At 38.8% G+C, this 13,592-nt stretch overlaps 1 protein-coding gene across 1 annotated transcript in view; it reads right to left on the bottom strand.

Moving 5' to 3' along the window:
• Nucleotides 1-2,061: 2,061 nt before the first annotated feature.
• CDH6 (cadherin 6) overlaps nt 2,062-13,592 on the bottom strand; it is a 57,215-nt gene continuing 45,684 nt past the window's right edge. Inside the window, exons 7-11 of the mRNA XM_081231774.1 lie at nt 12,429-12,565; nt 9,763-9,884; nt 8,585-8,702; nt 8,200-8,451; nt 2,062-3,159 (exon numbers count right to left, since the gene is read on the bottom strand). Coding sequence (XP_081087900.1) covers nt 2,669-3,159; nt 8,200-8,451; nt 8,585-8,702; nt 9,763-9,884; nt 12,429-12,565 — 1,120 coding nt within the window. The 3' untranslated portion in view covers nt 2,062-2,668. The remainder of the gene's footprint in view (nt 3,160-8,199; nt 8,452-8,584; nt 8,703-9,762; nt 9,885-12,428; nt 12,566-13,592) is intronic.

Below are 13,592 nucleotides of genomic sequence, written 5' to 3'. Positions count from 1 at the left end.
CCACGACATCAGGCAGCTTTAATTTTAGGAAAATATTACTCAGTCTTGACATTTATAGGACCCTAGTGCAAAATATTCAGCTCGAATCTATCCAATTTCTTAGAGATTCACTTCATCATCAGCTTTTGTGGTAAGAGATTTAACAGTTATTTACTTAGTCATATTAACCTGCTTTTGGCATAACTGTCCCATCTTCAGGGTGGAATAAGATAACTTCCAATTTCACCTCAGAAATTCCACTACAGAACTTCTTACTTTCACTTAGGAGGAGAGCGTAAACCTTACCCTTAAACATGGAAGTTGCTGGCATCAACCCACACACATTCCAATTAATGCCAAAATTTCAAAAGGAAGACTTCTGATGATACCATTCTTTTTACAGGACTATCTTTCTTGATATACTTTATTACATGACATGAAATATAAGGATAGAGAGCTCTTAAATTTTACAGTAAGTTGTGTGATTAAGGTGCTGTTCTATTGCTATAAATAACTAGTTCTTATTAATTAACTTTACTAAGCTATCTTTTTTTCAACACTTACCTGTGACTAGGATATATATCGATTCGTTACAGTGAAGCCCTCCTGTAGTATTTTGTCTGCGTTCCCGTGTGTGTGTTATGTCTGTGTGTGTGTGAAGAACTAGAAAAGAAAACCTTGTAAGCAGGAAACAGCCCAACCATGAAATACTTGTTAGTATACAGGGAAGTCCATCCATTCAGGAAACACAAGGAATGATATGGTTGTAAAAATTTTTCACTCTATTGGGTAACCCAAAAGACTATATTTCTCTTATTGTAAAGGTGCTGTCTTTACTTCCTGGGTAATAAACCTATTTAGAACTTAACTACTAAACAACAGTGTGTTTCCAAATAGAAAGTATGTGCTGATAGGACATTATCCCCAAATGGAAGTGGCACTAAGATTATCTGTAGAAAATTAACATTAATTGAAAATAAATCCCTAAGACTAATAATTGAAGTCAGCATATTCTTAAGTACATATTATATACATACAGAGCCTGTTTTTTTCAAAGTTTTCAAAACAAGGATGTTTCATTACAGTACTTTGGAAATTTCTGATGACTGCACAATGTAAGAGTCTAATGACAAAAATCATTAGAACAGCATATGAAATAAATGATTTGAACCTGCCAAAAGGATTAGTTCAGTTCAGTTGGGTCCTCTGGATGATAGCTATGATGCTAATTGCATAATTAGAGAAATAATGGATTCGATGGATTGTACATTACTTTTCTGTTGCAGTTTGAGACCATTACTTTATCATTATTTCAAAGACAAGGATAGCAGGATTGCCATGGAAACAAAGTTAAAAACAATGAAAAAATTTTAATGCTTTTGAAAGTCAGCTATCATTTTAATTACAATCTTAAACACCCTTGTTGAAGGGAATCCAAGTTTTCCCTTTGTAACTGTCTTCCAAACATGTAATATGTAGGTTTTCACCATGATTTCAATGTTCATCTATATGTACCATGTTATATAAATATACGGATATTTCTGAACGTGAAGGACAGGGTGTCAAGTTCAAGTGTGACTGGCTCTTACCTCCCCATTAGACTCTGAGAGAGGGATCTGAGTTTTATTTAATCTACCTTCACTAATGCAACTTAAGTGTATAAGAAGTATCTGAAGAATATGAATTACTGTACTTCACACTGCTACTTTCAAGTATATTAGAATAATACTGACAATTACAGACAAGGAGTTAAACTTTGTCTCAGAAAAGTTCCTTCAAGAACTTTTTAAACAATTTAGACTTATTTGTAATTAGCCTACTGATGGCTGAAATAATTTCAAGTGATCCCTGATACATTTGGTGGCCCAAACTTTAAAATATGCTAAATATTTCCTTTGTTAACATTTATTAGCTATTTTTCTTTTCCCTTTATATGGTGCAAGGGCAAACTTTTGTATGTCTAATATATAACAAATTATGAGTCAGTGACAAGGAATGAGGTCTTACTAAGATTTTTTTTTTTTTTGGTTATCTTTGAATGTTACCATTTAATTGGCATCATTTCCTAAAGAAGAAGGCGAATCTCAAAACATTGGTGGATCTGATGTTTTGAGTAGTTATTGGTGCCAGAAAAAGATCATGAAGGGTAAACAGGACTGGCAAATATCATTTTAAATTCTTTGTGACAGAAATACACACCCATATATAGTTCATGATCTCCTTGTGAGCTGATATACCAGGAACAGTGGTTCCTCCTTCATTTCTTTAACTAAAACTATATTTTTATAAGGTATAATCCCTTATCCCATTAGCATGTGAAATGTACAGAGCAGTCAGCTGACCTTGAGTCAATGCAATGTAGTAAGAGACCAGGCCAGTGAAATTGAGCACGTTCCAAACCTGCACTAACAGAACAGGGGAGAAGATTACTCCCCATCCTCTCCTCCAGCACGGTGCCTGTTGGGCTGACATGGTTAACTGGATGCACTAAAAAATAAACATTTGCCTCTCAGAAGCTCATAAAAGTGTACTAGAAAAAAAGTCTCTAACATTGGATCCGAACGGACTGCAGCCATTGACTTTTGGAACGGGTAGAACAGAGAACCCTTCACGGAGAGGTGGATAAATAGAAAGAAATAGACACTTCACATGTTTCAGTGTCGTACTGGAAAATGAAAAAGGCAACATATTAGGAGTCCTTGTCACTGTCCACCCCTCCGTACATATCTGCGAGCTTTTTGAACCGAGGCCCCCAGTCACTAAGGTAATCGTAGTCCTGGTCTCCATCCGTGGTCACCGACTCCAGCGAGCTCAGGGAATTGGCCACCGAACCGGTACCCTCGTAGGCGAAGGTGGCCAAGGAGTCGTAGGGCGGGGCAGTGGGGTCCGTGTCATTTTCCTTTAACCTTTGGTTAATGAAATCTCGGACGTCGGTGTTATCACAAGCTGCTGGAGTCCGTCGGGGTAGAAAAAGGGCTTCGGGCACAATGTCCCTGCGTAATTTGCTGTCCTCTATGGCTTCGGGATTCCTCAGGGTGCCGATATCAAAGGCCTGGGTGTCCTCCTCTCCCCCACCTTCGTCGTTGTAACTGACAATGTTGTCTCTGATGTCCTCTTTGGAAATGATCAAAGGTTCTTTTTTCCGCTGTCGCCTGAGAGCTGCAAACAACACCACTGTCACTGGAAGCAGAAACAAAACAGCGAGGGAAGGGAAAGTTAATTTGCCGACCAGTTAACGTCAGGAAGAAACACTGTTCCAAAGCGAAGTTTTCAAAGTTTCCGAGGAAACTACTCGAGACTCAACTTTTGCTTCCTTAAGGTTGCACGTGCCTCCACGCATGATCAAACCACGACCCTCTCCCACCCCCAAATCGAGTAACTATTTGAAAGAAAGTTAGGATTTAAGTAGTGGATAAAACACCTTCATGTTTTGTCAGTAGTTCCTTGTTGCTTTAAAATGGCAGACTAGTTTCAAGGTAAGGAAAAGAATAATAATAATAAAAAAGAGCTCAAACACAGTGAGAGTACTGCAATAAGAGTGAAAATTATGCTGAGCACCTGAAATGCTCTGAAACTGTTTATAAGCACAAGGCTGGCACCTTCGGGGATGTGTTGAAGGGTTTGCATAACTCCACTTCTAAAATAACTTTGGCACTGATGCCTTCTTTTTTTTCCCGAGAAAAGTATAAAGTTAGTTTAAAACCCAAAGTAGAGACGTGGATGTTTGGATACCTTTCTTACATATAAGTACAGGTAATACCTGCAGAGACCCAGATACAATTCAGTAAGCCATTTTGGACTTCAAGATCAGCCAGTTTGAAGGGGGCAGGTAATAGTGCACATGCCAGATTATCTGTGTTTAGGCTAAACAAAATAAACACATTTAAGTGGGAACTTAAAAAATCTCTCAGAGTTTCATGTTCTGTAAGTTTGTTGACCGGAATGTTTGTTCTTTTGATTTTTCCTAATTCGGATTAGAGGCAAAGCAAGAACTGTGTTTAAATAGCTCCTGGTGTTTCTTCATAGCTGGTTGGGTAGAAAACAGCTGGCTACTGTAAAGAGACACATCCACGAATGAACACATGGATGAGAAAGTGAAAACATACTGACAGCTTAGAGAGGAAACTGCCATCCAGGGCAGAAAATGCATTGTTAACCTGGGGTTGTCCATGGGAGATTAGTACCAGTAACTTCTCTTTACTCTCATCCATAACATGGTCCAGTTTTTATGAGCCATGCAAATTGAATTATCACAATAAGAATGACAGAATAATGGGTTTTGGTGGATGTGTATATCTATCTCTATATTAATGGATATAGGCACACCCAGGTGTCTATATATTTAACATTTCAGATGTTAATAGTGTTACTAATTGGTGATCTATCGAGATAGTTCTATGTGCCAAGCGCTGTGCTAAGTGCTTTACATACCGAATCGAATTTAATTATCATAATAGTCTTACAAAGTAGGTACCGTCATTATAACTCCATTTTACATAAGAGGAAATTGAGGTTTAGAGATGTCTCTCATACGAACAATTGAAATCTAGGTCAGTCAGACTAAAAAGCCTGTACTCTTAATTACCCTGCTTTGAAGCATGTTTGGATTGCAGACTATTTCTAAAGGATATGCAATTTTGCTGTTTTCAAGCATGCGGTTGTGTAACGGTAGACATTCTCTTTTGCTGCCAGAGAGTATCCTGATGCCTCATTTATCCCTTTTATTCAGGGTATTTATTTATTTGTTCATTCAATAAATATATATTTAGTGCCAACTCTGTGCCAGGTATAGTTCTAAGCATTATCAATGGAAAAAAAGAGATCAAGAGCCTGTCTGAAAAAGGGAGGCAGGAGTGGTGGTGGGGGGGGTGGCGGATAGAGACAGAAAAAAACAATGTATGTAATAAATAAGGAAATTATTATAAGGTGATAAGTGCAATGGAAACAAGTAGAGCAGAGTAGGGAGGGTGGGAAGGACTTCCGTGTACGTCTGAGGGGCTGTATATATTTTCTGGGGGGAGACTGCGTCATCGAGGAAGTAACATCTGAGCAAAGAGACGAGGAGTTATCCAAGGAACTGTCTGGAGAAGAAGGCAGAGCTAGGAGGAAGGCCACGGGGTGGGTGTGTGCCTGCAGCGTGTGAGGTGCCGGGGAGACGGGCGGAGTAGGAAGGGCCATGTCAAATGGGGCTGTGGGTGCTTTGTACGCCTTCACTTTACCCGGGGGGTCCAGGTGGGTGGAAAATTGCATGGCTTTGGGTGGAGGGATGCTCTTAATCTACTTTTTATGCTGGTACCCAGTGTGACGCGGATTTGCAAAACAGAGGGTTGTAAGTAAGGACAGCCTTTGGGATAGAGAATAGGATCAAGCTAACTGTCGCTCAAAGAAATACATTCTGATGGACACAGGTTCATTCCAACATTTAAGGCGAGATAGCAGGCATTTATCACTTCCTGATTTTTCCCCAGCTTAAGGTGCCTATATCTTGTCTTTTACTCCTGTGCACGCCTGAAAGTGCAATTGTCTAGAAGACAGAGGGCGCATTCAGTAATTTAAAGGCATTTGTGCACTGCCTAATTCTCCTACTGTTACAACTGCCTATATCTTTTCTTATTGGCCCAATGCATATCTGAACAGAATTTCTTGAGGGTGTAACTGTCTAAAAGGAAGATCTTTTTCAAAGCTAACTTTTATAAACCGAAAATGTGAGTTCTAAGCACATGGAACAAAAACACTCTGAGAAAGTAAAATGCTGTCTTCTCTGTAACTGAGCCTTTCCCTTTTCTCTACCACCTTGAGGCCAGAGGACAGCAGTGACATATTCGGGGCCAGGGTGCTTGGACAAATTTGTGTTCAAATCCCATCATAAAACTGGAAGGTAGCAAGGCATCTGAGATCAGCAGATCTAGGTTCACTTAAACGATCCGACCTTTCTAATTCAGTTTCCTTCTCTGTAAAAGAGAAGCAATAACACAGTGCCCAGTGTGCAAGTTATTATGCCAACTCTAAAGCACCAAAGAAGCACGAGATGTAGTAGTTGTTTTTAACTGTTGCTTTATTGACAAAAACAACAGATGCCACATGATCCACTTTCTTGATGGCAGATTTCCTCCTATATCAATGTGGCTTTCCTTCTCTTACCAACTCTCAGGTTTGCTGCCACTTTCTTCAATGGTCTCATTTTTAGTTCGAGCTCTCTTTCAGCCTGAAAGTTACACTGCATTCTATAAGTTCATGGAGAAACTAGAGTACAGTGTGGAAGCGCCAGGGGTCGGCAGGGTAAAGACCTGCGTTTGGAACTTAGCTCTACCACCTGTTAGCTGTGTAACTTGGCTTCACACCCTGGGGCCTCAGTTTTCATATGTAAGATGCAGGTAAATATAGACTAGATGGTTCTGAGGATTCAGTGAGAAAGACATTTGTAAAGCGTCTTGCCCAGTGTCTAGCCCATGCTGTGAGCCTAGTAAAGATTAGATCCCATTTTTCTCCTTTTTAATTAGGTACAGTATTCCAAAGAGACTAGACAAGATGTGGGAAACACTGAGGCAAATTAGAAGTAATGAGGAGACAGTGAAGTCACTGGAGGGAAAAGACGAAAAGAGAGGACATAGGGAGCTGGTTAGAAGGAAACTAAGGGGGAGGACAAAGTGGGTAGATGATGAGGGAAGGGAAGCATGACCTCTATGAGGCGAAGGCTGGCTCTTCCTCCATAGACCACGAGTCCATGGAATTCTACCTGAGTACTGCATGCCAGTCTAGCCCTTCTAAAAATAACCTTTTTTTTTAAATGCGGTACGCAGGCCTCTCACTGTTGTGTCCTCTCCCATTGCGGAGCACAGGCTCCGGATGCGCAGGCTCAGCGGCCATGGCTCACGGGCCCAGCCGCTCCGTGGCATGTGGGATCCTCCCGGACCGGGGCACGAACCCGTGTTCCCTGCATTGGCAGGCGGACTCTCAACCACTGCGCCACCAGGGAAGCCCATATAACCTCTTTTTTTTATCAAAAAGGATATTCATATCTTTCTCTTGGAAAACAATTTTTACAGACTCACACCATTGGAACACTAATTTGTCTTTGCATACTGTCAGTTTTTATTTACCCTCATATCTTAAAATACTTGCCCCAAACCTTAGCTGACAAAGAGAATCACAGTTCTTTAGCCAAGTTTCAAGACTCTGTTATAATTAGCAGAGTTGATCTGGAATGTGAAACTCTTGAACAGGGATCCCTAGGCTTTCTCTTCTTGGAGAAATGGAGGTTTTCCTTTCCTCTTTTCGAAGTCACTATATTGTCATTTTTTAAAAAGGAGTTTTTCTCCTTCTGTGCAATCCAGGTTAACTCTGGCTTACTTTTTCCCCCCATGGTGTAGGCAAGCTCCTCAAATCTTAACTTTTTTTTTTCGAAGGGCTGCATTAGCTAACGTTTGATTTCTTAGTTCACAACAGTCAAGGGACTTTGGAGCATTTTGAGCTCAACTTGTGCACTTAATTAGTTGGTTGGGGGTAAAAATTTCCTTTGAATCACCGTTAGATCTTGATTTTCACTATTCATTCATTTCTTTTAGGTCAAAGATTTATTTCCTTAGTCACAAAGTTATTTATTATTGAGAGTCTGAGAAATAATAGGCATCGTGTATGTGGCAATCAGAGAGCAATGCTAAGAAGGTAGTTATTTAAGTGGGTGGATCCAAATAAGTTTTCTGAGTTAAAGAAAATTTCACCACTATTTATTCTCCTGTATGAGAAAAAAAAAAGTCATCACATTTCTCTTTCCACTTTCCCATTGATCTTTAAAATTTACCTTTGTAGAAATGGCCTTCATCACATACCCCATGTCCAATGAATGACTTTTGTTCTTTGAAAATTTAACATTTGTCAGGTTAAATATTAAACAACAAATGAAATGGAAAGGGCATATTTATATTGCCCTCAAATCCCCCTGTGATTCATTCCCATTCTGATAGAAAAGAGATTCTTTTGGTGGAATGACTCCCTGGGTAGGGAAAGACATGGGCAAGTTTCACAGCTGTTCATTCTCCAAAGCCATTTTCAAGCAAAAACTAGTTCATGGGTGAACAACATAAGATTCTCAGCACATAACTCTACTCACCTAGATCAGGCTGTATGCCTTAATGGGGGAGGCGGATAAATCTAGAGAGCCACAGTAACAGTGTGTGCCCCTCAGCATGGGGAGATAGGATGCAGGGAGAAGCAGTTTACCTAGTAGGGTCACGATGCACAGCAGGATGGCAACCAAAGCCCCCGTGCTCAGTCCCGTGGGGTGGACGAGGGCCTCCGCATGGCAGGACTGCATGTTCCCTTGGTGGTCACATGCACAGACCCGGACAGTCACTGTCCCAGTGCTGCTTTGGACTGGGTAGTCATTGTCTGATATGACCACAGGCAGGAGGTAGGTGCTCATCTCGTGTCTATTATAGCCATTTTTCCGAGTTAAGATTCCCGCTGTGTTGTCTGGAACCAGAAAGCAAAGTGGTGAATGGAAGTGGAAACCATGTTATATATTGGATCAATTGTGATGGGAGTAGACAGATAATAGATGCAGATATAGATATATAGACAGACAAGGCAACTTGGGCTCATTTACCTTTGTTGTCTTGAATGGTAAAGTTTGAGCCACTGGCTGCTTCTGGGGCCAAAGAGAATGAGAATTGGTGCCCGCTGTAAGGGTCGTCCTTGTCAATGGCTCGTAGGGTCTGAATCAACTAAAATTGAAACCATAAAGCTGCCATCAAGTTTTGCTAACTCAAAAGTGTTTCTTACAGTTTTGCAGTAAATGGCTTGATCAAATGATTTCTAATTTTACTTTTAAAACGATAGCCTCTAGAAAATTTACAATGAATCCACTGTATGCAAAGAACTAATAGGCCGGAAATAGAGCCAGGGACAATACTTTGTTGTGGAGCTGTCCTGTGCACTGTAGCATTTTTAGCAGCAAGCCTGGTCTCCTCCTTCCAAACCAGCAGTACCCTCTTCCTTGTGACAATCAGAAATGTCCCCAGACATTGCCAAATGTCCCCTGGGGGGCAATATCACCTGGGTTGAGAAACATGGCCCTAGAGTGATACCAAGCTATAAAATATCACAATGATCTATGACAATATTGCAACTTAAGCAAATGGAGGCACTCTTTGGACAGCCTGCTTAGAAATGCAATCTTGGCATATACACAAGCCATCAACCTGCAAAAAAAGCTAGTTTGAATATAAAACACACAACTTCAGCTTCTCATTTTAACATGCATTTTAACAGTGCAATTCTATTTTGACAAACTGTAACATAGTTTTTATTTCACTGGCAGAAAAGACTGATTTCAGGTGGGGACAAATGTGTAAAACAGTAAAACATTCATGAATTTGTACTGCTTGTACAGATGGGCAATGTAAGTAAGTGAAACTATGAATTATAGGCAATTGTAAAATATGTTCTAGCTTTTACTTTCCAGTATATATGGTAATTAAAAGTATCTGCTCACCAATAAAGATTTTTCCAATAAAGCTGTGACTAATCTATTTTATATCAAAACTTAAGACTGATTTGGGATCAGCATCAGTCTTTGACACTGATGAACTTCCTGTTCTTAAAAACTGTTTGTTCTCTTAATGCAAGTTAAACATTCATCCTCGTTCTTATTTATAGTAATAATTTTGTTGGCATTTATTTCATAGATAATTCAAAACTTGCCCTCAGCTTTGTGTATCATCTGAATTATTAGAAGATCTAAATTAATCTGAGTTAATTAATTTAGTTTCTTATGAAACTCACCTGATCTGCTTTTGCTTTTTCACAGACAAAGGTTTCATAGAATTCAGCAAATTCTGGAGGGTTGTCATTGACATCTAGAACTTTAATATACAGCGGTACTCGGCTGCTTTGCTTTGGATTATCTGCAAAATGCCAAAAAGAAAGGAAGAGGCATTTATATGCTGATGGCCAGTCCCCTTTAGATGATGGTTACTCACTCCTTTCTCATTCATACATAGATTCTCCAAGGCTCCTGTGAGTACCACAGTGCATTATGTATCATCATAGTCACAAAAAAGTAGAATTAGATTGTTTGGTACTTCTGGAGTTGGATACACCTGATGGAAATATCTAGGAGACAAAGCTACTTCTATTGGTACAGTGCAACTGTATAACAAACCCCAGAGTAACACAAAATAAAGAAAAGCTCTCCAGGAGAGGAATTTTAGAAGCATATTTTAAAGGAAGCCAAGGAAGTAGGCAGATGGGAAAAATGTGGGCAGAAGGAAAAAGGATGGGATAATAATGATTGTTAATGGTCTTAGTTTTTTAGATTGAGAGCTAGACATTGTGCTGAGCACTTTGTTATATTTTATTTAATCCTTATAAACTTCTGAGATAAATATAATTATTGCCCCCATACTATAGATGAGGAAACACATCATATTATAGATGAGACACAGAGAAGTTAGGTAACATGTCCATATTCACAGAGATAGTAAAGACTGGAGCCTAGACTCAAACTTGGGTCTGTCTGACTCCAAAGCCTAGGCTGTTCATCTAGGATAATGATAGAGCAGAATCAGTGTTTGAAGACCTGAGATAAATGAAGTATTTTGGCTGTCATCTCTGATAATCTCCTGGGTAGTATGGAAGGCAGATTCCTGTTCAAAGAATCAGGAGCTGGAATCTCTTACCTCAGGTCTCTGCACTCACTTCACTCATGTCTATTTGTTTGTTCACTTCATAAATATTTAATGAGCATCTAATATCTAACTAGTGCCAGCCACTATTTGGGGTGCTGGGATACATGGGGAACATAACAAAGATCCTGCTTCCTGGAGCATTGTTCTTATGGGGGTAGGCAAACTGTAAACACATAAATATATAATGTGCCAGATGGCAAATGCTATGGAGAAATTAAACAGGTAAAAGGGACTGGAGAGAGATGAAGGTGCTGCTTTTTATGGGATGACCAGGATTGGCTTCTCTGATGAGATGCCATTTGCATAGAGATATGAATGAAGAGAAGGATTAAGCCATGTGAATATTTCCGGCTCTCGAGGTAGAGGAAATGGCAAGTGCAATGGCCCTGGAGTGGGAGACAGTTGGTTTAATACAAGCTCTTGGCTCTTGGCATCAAAGGTAGTTAAGAAGTTTGGACAGTAAAATTCTTAGGTTCCTTTGCATCTAAAATTTTGCTCACATTATTCTTCCCAAGTTAGAGCTGCAGAAGATGAAGTTTTAAAAGATCTTTATCACTAGTACTTTCAAAGATATCATAGAAACATTAAATCTTAAAAACAGAAATTTTTAGGTACAAAGTTTAAAATACACATGAGATGACTACTTCAGTAAAAAATAAAATTTCATGATGTTATAAAAAATGATCTTTTCAGTGGGAAATAATTTTGTAATTTTAAAGCTTTAAGTATTCTGTCATTGGTATCCACAATAGTCCACATAAATTCTGAAAATCAAATTCCTACCTAACAAATTTATAATGAGGAGTTCTTATCACTATCTGAAAGAAATGCTTCATTTTGTCCACGTTGGTTGTTATTCTATTCAATATCTTTCAGTCACTTCAAATCTCATGAGTTATGTTGACAAAGAATATTACTGTATTATACCATTTGATATGGAGTATTTCACACTAGATACCCCACTGAGCTAAAAATGTTTGAACTTTTAAAATCAAAAACAAAAACTAAAAAATGAGCTATAATTTAGAAGCCTGTTTTCAAACATTTAAATGTTATTTTAAAGATCATTTTTCTTTCATCTACTTAGGTCTATACATTGTGTTTACATTATACAGTTTTCACTGTATATAACCATTTTATTTGAAGTATTCCTTTGGCCCTATTTTTCTCTGCCTTAAATTTCATGGGGACTGCCATAAAATTCATTCTAAACATTGTGTTGATTAGTATTGGTGATTAGTACTAGTCACTTTGGTGTACCATGAAAAAGTTACAATTTATATCTCTTAATTCTGTAACAATTTTGAAATAGACATTCTACAAAAAGCTAAAGGATGACTATCCAAAAGATTCCTAAACAATGCCTACATTTTAGAATATACTTGATCTCCACCCTCTCCTCCCAGCCACACACACACAATGTCTGTGAGCCCATTTCTTTTAGCTACTTCTGTAATGTTCTGATTTATAAGCTTTTTGGAATCAAATCCAACATGTACCAATTCAACCTAGGTTGACAGATGCATTCCTGTTTTATTGTTCCCGAACTGCAGAACTTCCACAGTTGCTTCTGTATTTAGGAACGAACCAACATGTGTCTAGAAGAAACATTAGTGCAAATCATTGCAGAGCTCTTTCCCTCAATAAGTATCGAGTGGGATCATCAATACATGGTGACGAGTTTCAGCCACATTTCACTAGCCCTTATGGAGATGCTCTCTCTGTCAATCAGGGACAGCAGTGGTAAAAGGGTGGACTTACTGATCTCTGTTGCTATTACTGTAATGTTGTGCCACAGCAATGTTTCTCGGTCAAGAAGTTTCGATGTAAAAATTGAACCATTTCCAGAATCGATGTTGAATATTCTGTCCATATCTGTGTGTCGATCAACAGAATACCTGATAATGCAGAGCAGAATTTAGAAAGGTTTTCTTTGATTTGCTATTCTCACATCCTAAAACTATTCCCAGAAAATCTGTTACATGAATTTTTTTGTACCTGTAGCACGTATTTGAATATCGGTAACTTAATATTAAGCAAAATATTCTGATAAATTATTTCTTTACAATTGAGGTCTTAATAGTACACCCACTAGACAAGTTGCATGATTTTGAGTATCATTACTAAAGTTTCATTTCTAAGAAATGTAATTTAGATCAAGTTTATATAGTAATTGTTACATTTTAACTTAAATTTTTAGACATTTGGTTAGGACTTTAATGTGTGTGTGTGTGTGTGTGTGTGTGTGTGTGCATAAGTACGGTTATTGGCTACTTTTCTGTTATCCATTTTATTAAAAAAATTGTTATGTTGAAAAAGCAAAAGATGGTTAATGTGGCTGAGGTTAGTGAATCTGGAGAGGGAAATAGCAGATGAGCTTGCGGAGAGATCCACAGTTGGGACTGTAGAAGGATGGGCTGGCTGTGGGGGGGAGTTGGAGTTTATTTGAACTTCATGTGGATCTTCCAATGGATTTTAAGCAGAGGAGTGTCACCATCTAACTCACGCTTAACAAAGATCACTGGCTGAATTTGGAGAATGGTTGGACAGTGCTGTCACAAATGATAGGAGTGAAGAACAGGATTTGGGGAAGATCTTAAGTTCCAGTTTTGATATGTTGAGGCTGAGGTGCCTGAGGAAAGTTCAGGAAGCTCAAGATAAACATCCAGACTGACAATCTAGATTTCCTATTCAACACTCTAGGAAGAGAATGGGGAAAAATGCAAAGAATGGAGTTGCTTAAAGGATGAACGGGAGAATGGAGACCCACAGGGACTAGAACAGTGCCCAGAGTAGAGTAGGAATTTGATAAATCTTTAAAAAGGAGAGTTTGGAGAATTCAAAGAAAACCAAGAGGTGCTTTAGAAACCCAAACAGGACAAAGTCTTCAACGCTGAAATTGATGAAAGACTAGTAGATTTTGAG

The sequence above is a fragment of the Mesoplodon bidens genome, assembly GCF_964165515.1.
Source record: "Mesoplodon bidens genome assembly, chromosome: 4".
Lineage (NCBI taxonomy): Eukaryota > Metazoa > Chordata > Mammalia > Artiodactyla > Ziphiidae > Mesoplodon > Mesoplodon bidens.
The sequence above is the reverse complement of the archived record's forward strand: the minus strand, read 5'-3'. Positions and strand labels throughout refer to the sequence as shown.